We start from the raw sequence: 17,053 nt of genomic DNA, 5'->3' as shown, positions 1-17,053 counted from the left end.
AATCACTCCCTGCCACGTCTCACTCACTCATTGGCTCATGCTCGTCAGGCCACCACCACGTCATGCGTTACATAAACTTAGCCTCCAAATATGGAGTTGCTTCCTGCACAGCCATGTGTCAATCAAGCTCAGAGGCAGGAAGCCGGCGCCATCTTCTAGTTCAGAGGCAGGAAGCCGGCGCCTCTTCTAATGGCGGCTCGCCACAATTCCCCCTTTTTGTTTTTATAGGCAACAGGTAAGAGCAGAGGTTTGACCCCTATTAATCACTGGCACCTTTTTCTAGGGACGGGTACTTGGGTGCCTAACCCGTGTGCAGTCAAGCGTACTCTTCCTGAGGACCAAACTTGTGCCCTCAGCTGCAGTGCGTTGCCTTGCAACCTGAGCCACTATGCCTTAGCTGCCGCGAGCCAGGCTTGGGGTGATTGTCCCGCCTCGATAGCCACACAGGCCTGTATAAACATGGCTGTATTATGATTAAAACTTTGGCGAAAACGAGCAATGCACCAGACACAAAACAACACAGCCACAACCAATAATCCCATCAAGGTCCCCAATCCAGCCCATTCCTTTAGATGATTCATGGCACGAGTTATCCAAGGTGATAGTCCTTTGGCCAAACTCGAGTTGATGGTGACCACGGCAGTGTGTAATCTCTCTAGTTGGGTCTCCAATTTTCCCGTCCAGTTGCCTAAAAGATAAATTGACAACTCCCGAGACAGGTTAGCGGCTTTTGTAGAGTTTTCATATTGAACGCTGGTAACACAGAGACCAGGGTATCTCCATTCACATCCAAGCTGAGCAAGCTGCCATAATCGGATAGCAGCTCGGCATTTCTTTGTACACTGTTCAAAAACTAACTGTTTAATCAAAGGTGTTGCCACCTCCACATTAGGACCTAAAATTCTACTTTTAGCTTCGAGGAGACGAGCTACAAAATCTGCGAACGGCTCGGTAGGTCCTTGTATAATTTTGGTTAGATTACCAGCAGATTCCCCTGAGCTTCTAAGGGATTTCCATGCTCTGATAGCACAAGAATTTATTTGATTATAAACTTCCAAAGGAAGTCCGGTTTGGTTTTGGGCCCTTGTCCCAAAATCATATCTCGATCCCATTGAGGATTTCCAGCAAGAGCATTAGCAGCAGCCTGATCAGAGGCATATTCTATGTTAAAGGCCTTCCATTCCAAAAATTGTCCAGGGGTGAGGCACGCTCGTGTTAATCCATTCCAGTCCCCTGGCGTCATGCATTTTCTAGCCAGAGCTTCCACTTGGGCTAATGTAAAGGAAGCTGCGACCCCATACATGCGAACTGATTCTGCTAATGCCTTAATGACCTTAAAGTCAAGGGGTTCATAAAAACAAGCACCCTGTGTATCTTGAAAAATAGGAAAGGCCAACGGGAGCTCAGTTCTAACACGTGACCAAACTTGAGGGCAAAAGGAATTACGAGATCCCTGAGTGGAGGATGGTAAGGATGGCGGTGGCTCAGGAGGAGGATAATCTTGTCCTGAGGGCATAGGAAAGTCCGGATCTAATTTAGGCAAACAGGATTTTTTTGAGGCTGAATGAATCGACACACATGCCATTTGTTTCTTTAACGAACTTTTTTCTTCATCAGAAGAATCAGAAGAGGAGTCTGGCCCTTTAAATTCAGACAAATTCGGATAGAGTGAGGAACGGACAGGTTCCTTTGCTTCACTAACTGCCCGTTTTGACTTATGCTCCTCAGATTTCTGTTCTTTGAGTAATTCAAGGGCAGTTTGCCCTTCCTTAATAGCATCATGATGTTTTTGATCTTCTAAACAACCTCTGACCAATTTCCAAATAGGTAGAACACAGGGATTAAGGCTTCCCTGTTGCTCGGCATATTCAAGATCTCGGCCAAGCTTTTCCCAACTAGGAACTGTCAGGTTACCTGAGACAGAAAACCATGGAGCGGCGCTGTCACAATCATTTAAAAATTTTTCTAAAGTAGACTTTCTAATTTCTAAACTTCTAGAATGAAGTAGCTCCTGAAGAGCGAAAAAAATTGGATGAGATTTAAAATGAAATAGCTCCTGAAGAGCCAAAAGAATTGGATGAGATTGCAAAGCCCCCATCCCAAAACTAAGCTCAAAATGAAACTCAAAAATGGTCCGCTTGGATCGCGGCTCTACCTTCGCGTTCCCGCGTCTGCTTTGACCGCAGTTCTATTTTCACTTTCCCGCGTCTGCTTTGACCGCAGCTCTACTTTCACTTTCCCACGTCTGCTTTGATCACAGCTCTACTTTCACTTTCCCGCGTCTGCTTTGATCGCAGCTCTACTTGATTTGCTCTCCCCTTATCCACAGGTGAGAGCGGTTACCCGCATTTTTCACGGACCCCCCAACTTACCAGGGGACTTACCGGTGCACCTTCCCTGACGACAGCAAGTTCTGAGCTTCACGCACGGGAGCTGATTTTTCCCCGTACAGGCCACCAGTTGTCGCGTCCCTCGACCAGCGATTAAGACGCAACACGAAGCTCTTCTTGCAAGCCGTTTATTCAGGATACAAGTCGAAGAAAATGGCGGAATGGCGGAATGGCGGCGATCTGCCTTGCACAGGGCATTATAAACATTAACCCTCCCAATCACTCCCTGCCACGTCTCACTTACTCATTAGCTCATGCTCGTCAGGCCACCACCACGTCATGCGTTACATAACCTTAGCCTCCAAATATGGAGTTGCTTCCTGCACAGCCATGTGTCAATCAAGCTCAGAGGCAGGAAGCCGGCGCCATCTTCTAGTTCAGAGGCAGGAAGCCGGCGCCATCTTCTAATGGCGGCTCGCCACAAATATTGGATAAATTGCTATAAAACTAGATGTCAACCACTAAGCCAAGCATGGGAAGGAGGGATGGGGAGGGAACGGGGTGGGGATCGGGTAGGGGCTAACTGGGCGATGTGTGCATGTATGTCTACAAAAGTATTTTCTTTATACTATTATGACGTATGAATACAAGTACACCAATAAAAAAATTAAGAATAAAAAAATAAAAATAAAAATTTAGCAGGCCATAGGATAAAGAAAGCTACATAGAATGGAGGGCCACATGGGAAACTCTAAGTCCAGATATTTCAAGTATATATGTGATTTGTATAGTCCTTGAATAAATCCAGGTGTTTATATGAAGTATACATATAATATAGTGGAAAGGAGTTGATCTCAAGATTCTCATCAGATGCATTGTAATGGAATCAATATAATCATACCCCCTTTTTTCTTGTCATCACTTTTTAAATTTGTGTACAAGCTGGGCGTGGTGGCACATGCTTGTGGGAGGCTGGTTCACGGCTAGCCTCAGCTACTTAGGCTTCTGCAGCTTAGTGAAATCACGTTTGTTTGTTTGTTTCAAAAAAAAATAAAAAATAGGGCTGGGGGTATAGTTTGGAGGTAGAAAGCCCCTGAGTTCAATCCCCAGTACCACAATAAATAAATATATAAATGAATAAATTTGTGTACATTTTTACATTTCCTCTTTGAAAATTAATTCCTTCTCATATACTCAGTTGCCTCTGTTCTGTTATGTAGACTATGCTACAACACTTGCTTTTGTCTGCTGTGTATACCATGACTTTCCCCTACACTGTGATGGTTAGTCTAGTTTCATGATAGGTACACATGCCTTTCTTCTTCTTGTTTTCCACCTTAGCTTCTAGGGACACATGATACCTTGTTCCATGAAAGCTTTCTTTCTCTTTCTTTCTTTCTTTCTTTCTTTCTTTCTTTCTTCCATTCATTTATTGCATAACTGGGGATGGAACCCAGGACATTCTACCTCCGAACTATACCCCCAGCCCTATATTATTATTTTTGGTGCTACTGGGGTTCCAGGAAACCTTTCTACCTCTGAGCTACACTCCCACACCTATTTTATATTTTATTTGGAATCAGGGTCTCTTAAACCAGCGTGGCTGGCTTCAAACCTGCACGATCCTCCTGTCTCTGCCTCCCAAGCATGGGGGTTACAAGCGTGCGCCACCACACCCAGCAATTTTTATTCTTTATTTTGAAACAGGGTCTCACTAAATTGCAGAGGGCCTCACTAAGTAGCTGAGGCTGTCTGCGAACTGCAATCCTACTGTCTCCGCCTCCCAAGTACTGGGATTACAAGTGTGCACCACCCCACCTAGCTCTCATCTTCAAGGTGGTCACAATTTTAGTAGGATAATTAGACATGAAAGTAATCCATTAAAAGAGCTATCATATTCCAAGTATATAAAGGATAATGGATGCACAGAGAAGTCATTTCAGAATCACTTTGTGAAGTGTTTTCTTCTCTTTTTAGTATTCTTTTCTCACTTCAAGCATATACATAAATATGTCAAAATAGAAGTTCCCTAGTAGTTCATCAGCAAAATGGCAAAATAAATCTAGTCTCTATTCCTATAAAACTACATGGAGTTATTCATAAGGTATTTGTAAGGTTTTTGTTTCTGTTCTCTCTTTGCTTTGTAATTTTTTCAGATTTGATAATTTTTTTTAAAAATTAGCTAAAAATTTGCACTAGAATATCAAAAACAATGAATGGTTCGTCAGCCCTACTTTCTCCCATTCTAATCTTTAGAGACAATTATTTTTTTAATCTTTTTAGGTATTTGAGCTAATATTTACTTCCATATTTCTTTTGTTTAGTTAAGCAAGAACAATTTAATGCTTTTTTGGCTTAGATAGTCACTAAATATAAAGAAAGCTAAAATTTCAGGTGCTTTGGCGAGGCCTTTTCTTACATTCTTTTTTTTTAATTAATGTATTTTTTAAATTGGTGCATTGTAGTCATATATCAATCACATTGGAGTACAAGACTTGAGAGGATATACAAGCACACATCATCCAATTAGCCCTCATCCAGCCCCCATCCCATTCCCTCCCCCTCCCTCGATCCCATGCCTCTTTGGTGATTAACTTTGATACATTTGTTTATGTACCTCCTGCGTTTTTTAAAGAGGCTCCGTCCTCCCCTATTCCATACCCTCTGATTGGTCACATTAGTTGCAAGCACTACAGGGCCCTTTCTATAGCTCAACCTCTTCCTGTTGCCCTTTCCTCCTAGTTATTGCTGATTAGGGGAAGTGTCTGATTTATATTTTCTGCGATATTTCTCTGTGCATGCTGCGTTGCAAGTACCGAACCACACTTGACGGCCTCAGTAGTGGCCTGGCTACTTAGTGGACTGATCCAGACCTCGCTGGCTCAAGCAGCGGCCTTGCCTCATGAGGTTCTGGTCTCACTGGCAGGATTTCGATCCCGGCCTCGGAGGCCCCAGCACCGGCCTTTCCTCACAGCAGGCTCCGATGCCGGCCTCGCTGGCCCCAGCACTGGCCTAACCCCTTGGCAGGCTCTGATCCCGGCCTCGGAGGCCCCAGCACTGGCTTTGCCTCACGGCAGGCTCCGATGCCGGCCTCGCTGGCCCCAGAACCGGCCTAACCCCTAGGCAGGCTTATTATCTTTCTAAGGTCAGTTGCCTGGGGAAAGAAAAACAAAGCTGCTAACACTTTGGAGCTCACCTCTTCTCAGGCCAGTCATCCTGGCTGAACAGAGTGTTGAAGAAGAGGCATGTCCTCTCCCATCCTTCTCCCATACTCCCTTTTTTCATTTGAATAACAAATGCAAAATTAGGTTTGGGTCCAAAAAGCTAGGTGTCCACCTCAATCTAGGATTAGGTTTCATTTGAGGAGATGTGGCCCAGAAAGGATAAAGTCGTACCAAGACTTAGACCTTCTACTTGTAGGAGCTCGCCCTCGGTGTTGAGGTAGAGGCTGAAAGGAAAACCCATTGTTTTCATCATCAGCCTATGGATTAAAAAATAACTATAGCAGATGAGGTTACAGTAGATCAACAAAGTACAGATTTTCCACAGTGACGAAGATATTATTACCTCCATATCTCTGAATAATGTAAGCATATTACATTTCTATATACTTTGCTTTTTGTGGCACTAAGGATTTATTTATTTAGACCAGCAGCCCTACTTTCCTCTGGCCCCTCCTTACATTCTAGTCAGGGTTAGAATTACAGGCAAGTGAGACAAAGGAGGTCCTCAATTCCTCTGGGACAAAATTTAATTTCTCCAAAAAAGAAATGTAATGGTCAAGAAAATAATATTTTAATTCAGTACTTAAAATATCAAAGACAATTCAGAATAATCTGTCTTCCTCATATTTACAAGTATCTACTTGTGTCACAATGACTGCCCATACATAATTAAAAATTGAGTATGAAGCTGGACATGATGGTGTACATTGCAGGTTAAGGCCAGCCCCAGCAACTTAGCAAGGTTCCCTACAACTTAGCAAGACCCTGTTTCAAATTTTAAGAAAATAATATAGGCTGGGGGTATAGCTCAGAGGTAGAATGTCCCTGGGTGTAATCCCCAGTACCACACACAAAAAATGTCTACTAAATAAAAAAATATTGAAATGTAAATATCCATATCTTGGCAGTGCTCTTTTTTTTTTTGGGTTGATGACAGTCTCACTACTTGCTCAGGTTTTCTTCATCCTGTAGTCCTCTTGTCTCAGCCTCTCAAGTACTGGGGTTTCAGGCATGTGCCACCACACCTTGCTTGGCAGCCGTGGTTTAGAAACATTTTTAGCTTACAACGCAGTCATAGAACTAAGTGTTTGCAGTTACAACAAGAGTGTTTTATGCATATTTCTTACTTTGTTACACAGAATATTAAAAATCCGTGCTCAAAAATTGAGATTCATTAAAATTAGTTTTACTGCTCGTGTGTGTGGTAGTGAAGAACACAGTGACTCCTAGTATAGCTAGGGTTTGGTGCTGCTGCCTTGGTGGATGATAAGGGCATAAGTGTTTTCTTACCATTTCTTTTTTTCTTTTTTTTTTTTTGGTGTGTGTGTGTGTGTGTGTGTGTGTGTGTGTGGTACTGGGGATGGAACCCAGGGGCATTCTACTTCCGAGCTACATCCCCAGTCCTATTTTTTTTTTTTTAATTTTTTATTTGAAACAGGGCCCCACTAAGTAGCTGAGGCTGTCCACAAAACCGTGATCCTCTTGGCTGAGCCTCCCAGATGCTGGGATTACAAGGGCGCCACCACTCCAGGCTTTTTACCATTTCTACTATACCTTGTGATTTCTTATGCCTACTGAAAGTAGCTTGCATTCTCCGGGTGTTTGTGAGTCACACTGTGAGACCCACTGATGTGAGTTATAATGTGAAGGTTGCTTACTGAATTGCATGGGAATGGTTTAGATTTCAGTGCAGGAAAATCAGATGCCAAGCTGACTCATTTTGTGAAGAGAATGCTCTCAGAGTCATTAGGGGAAATCTTTGGAACTGATGACTTTTTCCAAAGAGAAATCTTCCAAATTCTAGGTGGGGATGATAGGATAGGGAGTGGGGGTGATAGGATAGGGAGTGAGTTCCCTGAATGCTGGCATTCTGGGAACTAGGTTAGGAGATGGACTGTGGGTTCAGTATTATAAACTTTACTTTCTCTCTTGGTACTTCATGGCTGACTGCAGATAGGAACCTTTTCTGTGAGTTGGGGGAAGGAGCATTTAGATTTTTTAGCAGTCCTTTGCTTTGTTTTTTGCCTTTTATATACTAGATATTCTTTTAGGTTCCTGTACATACCGAATGTCTTAGGTTCTCTGGGCAAACTGACTCTTGGCCTTGTACTGTTTCACTGTAAACATTTCATCGTAATGTCCTCCACACTGCTAGAGTTATTTACCACTCCTTCAGCCACTTCCCATCTTCTAAAAAATCACTTGGTGTTTTCTTAGTATTATTAGTGTAAGTATTTTAATTCTTTGCTTTCAATTTTAGCAGAGTTTTGGGAGAGTGAATAAATATATATGTCTGAATAGTAAGCAGTGAACTATTATCAACTTAACAGTCCATAAATATTAAGAGCTAGACCCAGATTTGAATATTTACCATTCATTTGATATTCTCTTGGGTTCTTTACTTAACCCACTTCTCCATTTGTAAAAATGGCATTTATGATATCTTATATGAGGGCTAAGTGAGATGGCAAATGTAAGGCATACTACCTCACACACCAGACGTGCTCAGTATCTGGCAAATGTTAGTCTGGCCTCCAGGCATACTGAGACTTTATTATATTCTTCTCCATAAGACATCTGAAATAAAGTACTTTTCTGTTAGTTTCATATCCTTCATTTGACAGTGGACAGGTAATAATGTCTCTTAAATTTGAAATCACAATTTCAGAAATGTTTTCTCTAAGCGTTTTTCATGTATAAAGTACTGTTGATGCATCTTGTTACTCAAATTCATTTGTTTGACTGGTTTTCTACAGTTATAACTTTTTAAATCCTAATTTTTATTATGAAAGTTATCCTTTTTTATTTGAAACTCAATTTATTTGAATATGTAGATATAAAAGCATTAAGTTCAGACTGCTCTGTCTCTTGACCCTGGACTTCACCAGATAGTAAGCAGAAATCTCTCAGCAGGAGCAGATCAGAAATGGCCTCCACCAACAGAGTAACATATCCAGAGACCCCACGGTCCACAGTCCACACCCCACCATATGAGAGACGTTATGAGAGCAGATGAGGACAGAGGAATGTCACCAGCAGCCCAGCCAGCTGGAGAGCAGACCCTAAACCTCTCCGTTCCTGCTAAACAGACACTGTTAGTCTGCCCAGAAGGAGAATTTACTGAGTGTAGAATTTTGATTCTGAGTCTTGAGTTAAAGTGTTGGTTTATAAGACATATTTTTCCATGTAGCACTGTTAGCATTAAATATTTACTCAGTAATCTCTGCTCTTCTTGGGAAAAGATATTTAAGTGTGACCATCATTTTTTAGGCTGGAGGAATGGGTTTGGTAAGACCATCTGACTACTTTAGGTTTTATATGTACTAATTATGCAAAATAATGAGGAATAGCAGCCTTTCCAAGTCATGGTGTGCAGGGCTTTGTATTTTTAGGTATATCTGAAGCCTTAAGGATGCCTTTTATTTTCTTTTTTTTTCTTCTGGTGCTCAGGATTGAACCCAGGGGCTTTCTGCCTCCCAGCTATAACCCTGGCCTTTTTTAATTTTTGTTTTTCGAAGCATTCTCTGTGTTGCTGAGAATCTTGCTGAGTTGCTGAAGATGGCCTTGGATCTACAATTCTCCTGTCTCAGCCTCCCTCAGGTGCTAGGATTATAAGTATGTACCACTACATTCCAACTTAAGGATGCTATTTTGTGGGACTCTTACCACGGCTGTGTAAAATCTTAACTCAGGAAAATAAGAACCAAGAGTCCCACAAAATGCATGCTTAAGTTGGAATATAAAAGTTATTATAATGCATACTTTAGATTTGAAAATTGTTTTCCTGTTTATTCAATATGTTGGTTTGTATACATAAATCCCAAATTTTATCCAGAATGTGTAGTATAATGAAAATATCTAGTTTAATAAAATTTAAGTTTAGCTATGAGTATAAAATAAAATTATTATTAATCATTTCAGGGAATTACAAGATCTAATGTGGCTGAAGGAGAAACAAAAACATCACATTCCAAAAGGTAAATAATAAGGAAAAACTGAATCTCTTAAAATTCAGTATGTAAAATAACATGTGACCTATATTATTTCACAGTAAACTGGCAAAGGACTCTAAATTTTTTTTATATAATACTACTTTGTACTTGGGAGGCTGAGATAGGAGGATTGTGGGTTCATGGCCAGCCTTAACTACTTAGTGAGTCCCTCTGCAATTTTGTGAGACCGTTTCATAATAAACAATAAAAAATAGGACTGGGGATATAGCTCAGTGGTAACTGCTTTTAGAAATATCTTTTAATTAAAATAAAATCCTGAAATTTTAAAAAGTGCTTAGGAGGAAATAAAATAATTTTATTTGCTCCTATTGAATGAAGAGTTACAAAATAGTACAGGTTATAAGATTGGGACAGTTTTATTTCTATTGTATCTAAACATGGAAGTATCACAATTTTGGTAGACTTCTGAAGAATACAGCCTATTTCATTGTCCTTTTTAGCAAAAGAGGATCTCAACATTCTAATTGTGTGGTGTGTGTGTGTGTGTGTGTGTGTGTGTGTGTGTTAGTTACTGGGGTTCCTGGAAACCCTTGTACCTCTGGACTACACTCCCAGACCTATTTTATATTTTTACTTGAAAACAGGGTCTCTTAAGCCAGCAAGGCTGGCTTTGAACCTGCACAATCCTCCTGTCTCTGCCTCCCAAGTGCGAGGATTACAAGTGTGTGCCACCACACCCGGCGCTCAGCATTATAATTTGAAACTTATTCCAGATAAAGATAATTTATTATTTATTTATTTAATATTGGGGATTGAACCCAGGTGCATTCTACCTCAGTTATTACATTCCCAGTCATTTTCATATTTTTATTTTTTGGAACAAATTCTTCCGAGGTTGCTGAGAGTCTCACTGTGTTGCTGAGGCCGTTTTCCAATCTGTGATCCTCCTGTCTCAACCTTCCAAGTACTGAGATTATAGGAGTGGGTCACCACACCCAGCTTATTTGGTCTTTCAAATTGTTTTCCCCATTTCAATCTTTACACCAAATATTTTACATAGTAGGTTATTTGTTCATCTATTGCAATTAATCTCTTGCCTAAAAAAAGTAAATTACTTTGGAAGGCTGAGAGAAGAGAATAGAAAGTTCAAAGCCAGAATAATTTAGCAAGACCTTGTTTCAAAATAAAAAACAAAAGGGTTGGGGGTATGGCTCAGGCATAGAATGTCCCTAGGTTCAATCTCCAGTACCACAAATATAAATAAATAAATAAATATAAGAATTACTGAATAAGGCCATATGAAGATGTTTCTTGGATTCATTAGTAAAGTTATCTATCCTTTCATCCAGTATTTTTTCTAAAGTTCTGATCATTTCTGTATTATTTAACATTTCTGTAAATTATAATCAGTCCAATGTGATCTGAACAAAAATAAAACTATACAAATTTGAAATATGGGATAAATGTAATTATTGTGTGTGATATAACCAATAAAATTAGTTAAGAATGATTGGAATTTATGAATATTAAGGTAGATTCATGTCAAAATCAGAATTTAATAGATCAGCAACATGATTACAAAATAAAATGGACAAAAAAGTTCACAATAGTAACAAAAGTAAGAAATATGTGTTAAAATGCAAAAATTTACTGAGATAACTGCATAATATCTATTTTCCAAATTAATTTATAAATTTAATCAACACTTGGTTGAAAATCTTGGTGGGACTACCCTCATGTATTTAATTATTTCATGTATTTAATTATTTCTTCATGTCAGAGAATTCACATATATTCCCTATTTTGAACATTATTTTAATTATCATTGTTGTACAAGTATAGTTTACATTATTTAACTATAAAATTTCTGAAGAGTAAAAAAAAGCAGGTAATTTTCTTTACTAGATAATAAAGTACATTCTTAATCTATTGTTAAGATTTTGTAGTATTGTCCCAAGAATAGTCTAAACACAGATCAGTAGAACAAAAAATTTGTAACGAAATATCCTCATTCTTAAAATAATAGCTGGGAATGGGGGCACATGCTTGTACAGTACTTGGGAGGCTAAGACAGGAGAATTGCAGATTTGAAGCCAACCTCAACAACTTGGTGAGGCCATCTGCAACTTAATGAGATCCTGTTTCAAAATAAAAGAATAAAATAAGGCTGGGGTTGTAGCTCAGAGGTAGAATGCTCGTGGGTTTCATCCTCAGTACCACACACACAAAAATAATTTAATAGATAATAAATGAATACTTGCAAACATTGCTGGAATGTTTGTGTAGCTTATTGGGAAAAAAGTCTAAATTATAGGTAGATTATAAATAGAAGAAATAGGTACATGTGATCATTTATTTTTGGTTAAATAAAATATAGGTAAAGGATTGAAATCTTAGAAATATTTTTTCTATTGTTTTATGATTTATTAGTTTCCGTTAATCTACCAGGGGTAGAGAAACACATATAAATATCTAATGCCAGTGCAGTGGCACATGTCTATAATCACAGTACTTAGGAGGCTAAGACAGGAGATTGCAGGTTTGAGGCCTGCCTTAACAATTTAGAGAGGCCTTCAGCAACTTAGTGAGACCCTGTTTCCAAATAAAATAGGGCTAGGGGTGTAGTTCAGAGATAGAATGCCCCTGGATTCAATTCCCAGTACCATGTGCACACACTCGCACACACACACACATTGTATGTGTGTATATATATATATATATGTATTACATATATATGTATACACACATGTGTACATATGTGTATATATTGTGTGTTCATACATATTTTTCAGGCACATGTTTACATTTTTAAATCTGGCTATTGCTGGGCATGGTGGCGCACGCTTGTAATCCCCGCACTTGGGAGGTGGAGACAGGAGGATCGTGCAGGTTCAAAGCCAGCCTCTCTGGCTTAAGGGACCCTGTTTCCAAATAAAAATATAAAAATAGGTCTGGTAGTGTGGTCCGGAGGTAGAAGGGTTTCCAGGAATCCCAGTACCACCAAAAAGAAATAATAAAATAAAAAATAAAATAAAATCTGGCTATTAAAATGTAGGGAAATGTTGTCAATGCATATCCAATTTTGTATAGGGAAAGACATTCTTTTCTTATGCTTTTATTGGTACTTTATAGTCTCACAGACCCATAAACCAATGGAAGAGAATAGAAGATACAGAAACAAACCACACATTTATAGCCAATTGATTTTTGATGACGGTGCCAAACACATACATTGTAGAAAAGATAACAAAGTTCAACAAATGGTGTTGGGAAAACTGGTTATCTAGTTGTAGAAAAATGGAACTAAATCCCTCTACCTCCCAACCAAAGATGGATCAAAGACATGGAAATTAGACCATAAACTTTAAAGCTAATAGATTAGGGAGTAGGTCCAACACTCCCAACATAGAGGGAAAGACATATAAGAGATAAAGCATTACAGGAAAACAATTGTATTTCTCAAATATGTTCCTTCTCTTAGGTGTTCTTAAAAATTAGTAAGAACGCTTAAATTTTAACTAAAAATAGGCCAGGAATTTGAACAGATGGAAACAATGACAGCCAGGACTAAAATCAGTTGATGATAGACTTCCTCATCTCCTTGTAATGTGCGACTCCAGAGTTTCTCACAGTTTTGCCTAAGAAATGTCCTCCTCCTAAATTGTACTCTTGTTCCAAGGACTGGGGACCTGCATGTTTTCTTTTTCAGTGAGCAAATATGCTTTGACATTTTCATTTATTTCTTAGAGTATGTTTTATTTTGATAGTATTTAAATACATTATTTATGAAGAAATGGGTAATAATGGCTTTGTTTTTTTCAGTAAGCAAGATAAAGCTTCTTCATCAGAACAAAAAAATGGATGTGATGAAAATTTATTTGAAGGCTCAGCAGCAGCAACAAACACTGAAGGAAACATAATAGTTTCAGAAAAAGAAAACGACACCTGTGTTGCTAACAAGGAAGCTGACTCAAGTGCTTTAAATATTAGTGCAGATAAAGTTGGAAAGGAAAAACAAATACAGCATGTTTGTCAGGAAATAGAATTGAAGATGGGCCAAAGTTCAGAAAACACAATTTTAAGTGATCAAATTAAAGATCACTACTCCTCCAGTGAAGCTAGATTTTCTTTGAAAAATATTAAGAATTTGCGATTAACTGCAGATAAGGATAGCATTGATCAGTTTTTGAGAAAAAGAGATGAATCAGAATCTGTAAGTTCTGATATTAGTGAGCAAGGTAGTATTCATTTTGAGCCTTTGATCCCATCAAAGGTACTTGAGTCTGAAGTCACGGAGATTCTTCAGCAAGGTAGTGGTGATTCTTTGGCCAAGACTGATGAAGATCAAACAGATGACATTCCTGGAGAAAATAGTCTTAGCACAGCAGAGACAACAGTAGACCTGGAAGATGAAAAAGAAAAAGTTGAAATTATTTAATCATTCCTAAGTGTTAGTGTACCAACAGAAAGTGCTATCAGGTGGGCTCATAAGCAATATGGTAGAGTTCAGAAATAGAAAAATGTGAGAGAAGTTATTCATAAACTGGTCTGTTCAATTTAAGTTATTAAATCAGTTCACTAATTATACACAAATGGTATGAGTTTTCAACTTTTTAAAAGCATGAACTAGATTTTAATTAAGGCTACATTTGTGATCAAAAGGTTAAGTTTTTCAGGAAATAAGACTTGGTTGCTGACATGAATTGATTATAAGAATATTATATTAATAAAAAAATTTAAACTCTCATCAGTTTAATCTTAAAATTCTTATTACTTGTGTATTCTTTTCAGTTAAGGAAGAGATTTGGAACAACTGATTTTAAATAATGGCTTATAGTCATTACTAATGCAGGCTTTATTTTGAATATAATGCTAGTAAATGGAGCATGCCTAGAGTGCTGAATTGATCTAATAAAAATAAACCTAATTTTGGATTCATTATAACATTCCAGTCTATCAGAAGCATGTAAACAGAATATTTGAATCTGTGTATCTTTATATAAGTGTCAGCCTATCAGCCTGTAAGCTTGCCTTTAAATAAACTTTCAGTGAAAGTGAAATTATTAAATATAAAATTATATTTGTGCTTTAAGTCAGTGTATAAACTGTATATAAACCCCTTGATGTACAGTTGTGTAAAGTAGAAGTTCAGTGTTGAAATTCCTATAGATACATATGCTTTTAATATTGTTTTAATGATCTTATTTAGAAATAGACACCCCAAAAAATGATCTGGAAGCCAAACCAAAGTATGGTAAAGTGGAGATAATATGAAACAGTAAATTGAACATATCCTGGCATATATGACTTTTCTTTAATTGTAAAATAGAAACTTCTAATGGGACTTTAAATGGTGATAGAATAATTTGGTTTGGGGAAATTAATTTATGCACAAGTTGGCTATTAAATTGATTTTTTTCAGAAGATAATAGGTACAGAAAAAATAATATAAAGATTAATAGTCTACTTTGAAGCAGTAATAAAATTTTACTTAAATGCTACATTTTTACTTCTTCAAATGTGCTTTGTATTCTTCTATTTTATTTCCCTAAATGTTAAATGTTTTAAATGGCTATTAAAATTCTGCTGTATATAGTAGTTTTTCAGTAAATATTTTCAATAAAAATCTGTCCCTGGGTAATTTTATTTTTCAGATTACTGCTCTGCTTGGTGCTATTAGAAATTATATATTCATCCAAAACATTTTTAAAGTTAATAGTGAGATTTCACTCTATATTCTTTAACTGATACCTGATTTGCTTAAAATTAAAAATTAAGCTGTCCATGGTGGCTCACACTTGTAATCCCAGTAGTTGGGAGGCTGAAACAGAAGGATCGTGGTTCGCGGCCAACCTCAGCTACTTAGGCCTTCCACAACTTTGGGAGACCCTGTTTCAAAATAAAGAATAAGAAATAGGGCAGGTAAAACTTAAGCACTTGGGAAGCTAAAACCAGAGGATTGCAGGTTCAAGAACAGCCTCAGAAAGTAGAGAGACCCTATTTCAAAACAAAAAATAAAAAAGGGCTGGGGTGTAGCCTAAAGGAATTAGGCCCCTGGGTTCAATCCTTGATACCATAAAGAAGAAAATAAAGTAAATAAAATAAAAAATTAACATGCAGATGATAATAGTGCTGATATTTTCAAGGAATGGTTGCTTTATTCTTTCAATTCCAGAGAAATGAAGTTTAATACTGTACTTTTTAAAATCTGCGCAGCAATGTAAAGAGGCTACATATTCAAAATATACAGTTGTGTTTATTTTCTTGAGAATTTGAGAGAAGGCTAATATTTTCATCTTTCCTGCTCCCAAGAAATGATGGGAAACCCATTAGCTTTCATCTTTTACTTTGTTGAAGCATAAATCTATAGCAGGAAATAACTCTGGAATAATATAAACCATAGAAGATCAGAAAATAGAAAAAAAATCTGTCTATATAAAGACCCGTTTCATTCAGTTTGTTGCCAAGCCTATCACCTTCTGCTACAGAACTCTATTCTTCCAAAATAAGTCTCATGAGTGACACCAAAATCCCTTTGTAACTTGGGTAATTTCCAGTCCCTGTTCCATATATCTTCAGAGTAGGGATTTAAAGTAGCTGATCTATGAACCATTTCTACCTATAGATGAACAAAGGAATGTGTACCAAATTGCTAAGTCCTTCACTGAAAAAGTCTGGCAATGAAAAAAGAAGTTGAAATAAGCATGTGCTTGGTAACACAGTTGGCTTATATTCTCATACAATCTGTCCAGTCTCCAGTCAGAAACTAGCAAGACAAATATGCAAACCAAATCTCTGGGTAGCGGTGAGTAGTGGACAAGAAACATTTTCTCTACAGGTTAATCAAATCAACAATATGTCCATCACAGTAATTGTTAAAAGTTCTAAGTTAAAAAGAAGACTTATAGCGTTCTTATATTGGGAATTCCTTTCACCATTTCTTGGGAGATCAAGACAAGTAAATCAAGAAATTGTTGAAACAGGAAATAGTGTTATACTGTCCTTTGAGATTAAAGCTTAATCAATTTAGAACCATTACTATTTGAAGGAATCCATTGAAATCAAGCCCAGAAGCAAGAGCAGGGAATGCTGATATGTGGGGTTTATGGCTAAGGTCAGCATTTCCAGGACCTGGAACAGGAACACATAGAAGAGAAGTGGTTACCAACTAATCCATCTGCCCTACGTGTAGCTACCTCTGTGTCCTAAGCAAATGTCTGTGTCCCTTTCTGTTGCTGTTGGTGCTCTTATATAGCTGATAAATGTTAATAGGCTAATATGCATGGAATACTTTATGCAAATCCTTTCAATTCCACAATGTGTCCTAAGAAATGACATGTTGTGGAAGCAAAATAATTCCTTAAATTGGCAGTTCTGACTTGCGATTCTACATACTGCTGCTATTAACCTTGCTAAAAGATCCAAATGTTACATTATGCAAATACTGCCAAATAAATTGGTTGGCATTTCCCACTGGGTGATTATTTGCCAGAGGCTATTGTTCTTCACAAATACTTTAACAAAAAACACAAAGAAGAGATGTGAA

General features: G+C 37.9%; 1 protein-coding gene across 1 annotated transcript in view; it reads left to right on the top strand.

Moving 5' to 3' along the window:
* ZNF280D (zinc finger protein 280D) overlaps positions 1-13,945 on the top strand; it is a gene marked incomplete at both ends in the record, with an annotated part of 87,121 nt that extends 73,176 nt beyond the window's left edge. The window contains 2 exons of the mRNA XM_080691626.1: positions 9,476-9,531; positions 13,330-13,945. Coding sequence (XP_080547752.1) covers positions 9,476-9,531; positions 13,330-13,945 — 672 coding nt within the window. The remainder of the gene's footprint in view (positions 1-9,475; positions 9,532-13,329) is intronic.
* Between the last annotated feature and the right edge of the window lie 3,108 nt (positions 13,946-17,053).

This window comes from Muscardinus avellanarius, assembly GCF_963383645.1.
Source record: "Muscardinus avellanarius genome assembly, chromosome: 3".
Lineage (NCBI taxonomy): Eukaryota > Metazoa > Chordata > Mammalia > Rodentia > Gliridae > Muscardinus > Muscardinus avellanarius.
This window is presented reverse-complemented; position numbering and strand designations above follow the sequence as displayed.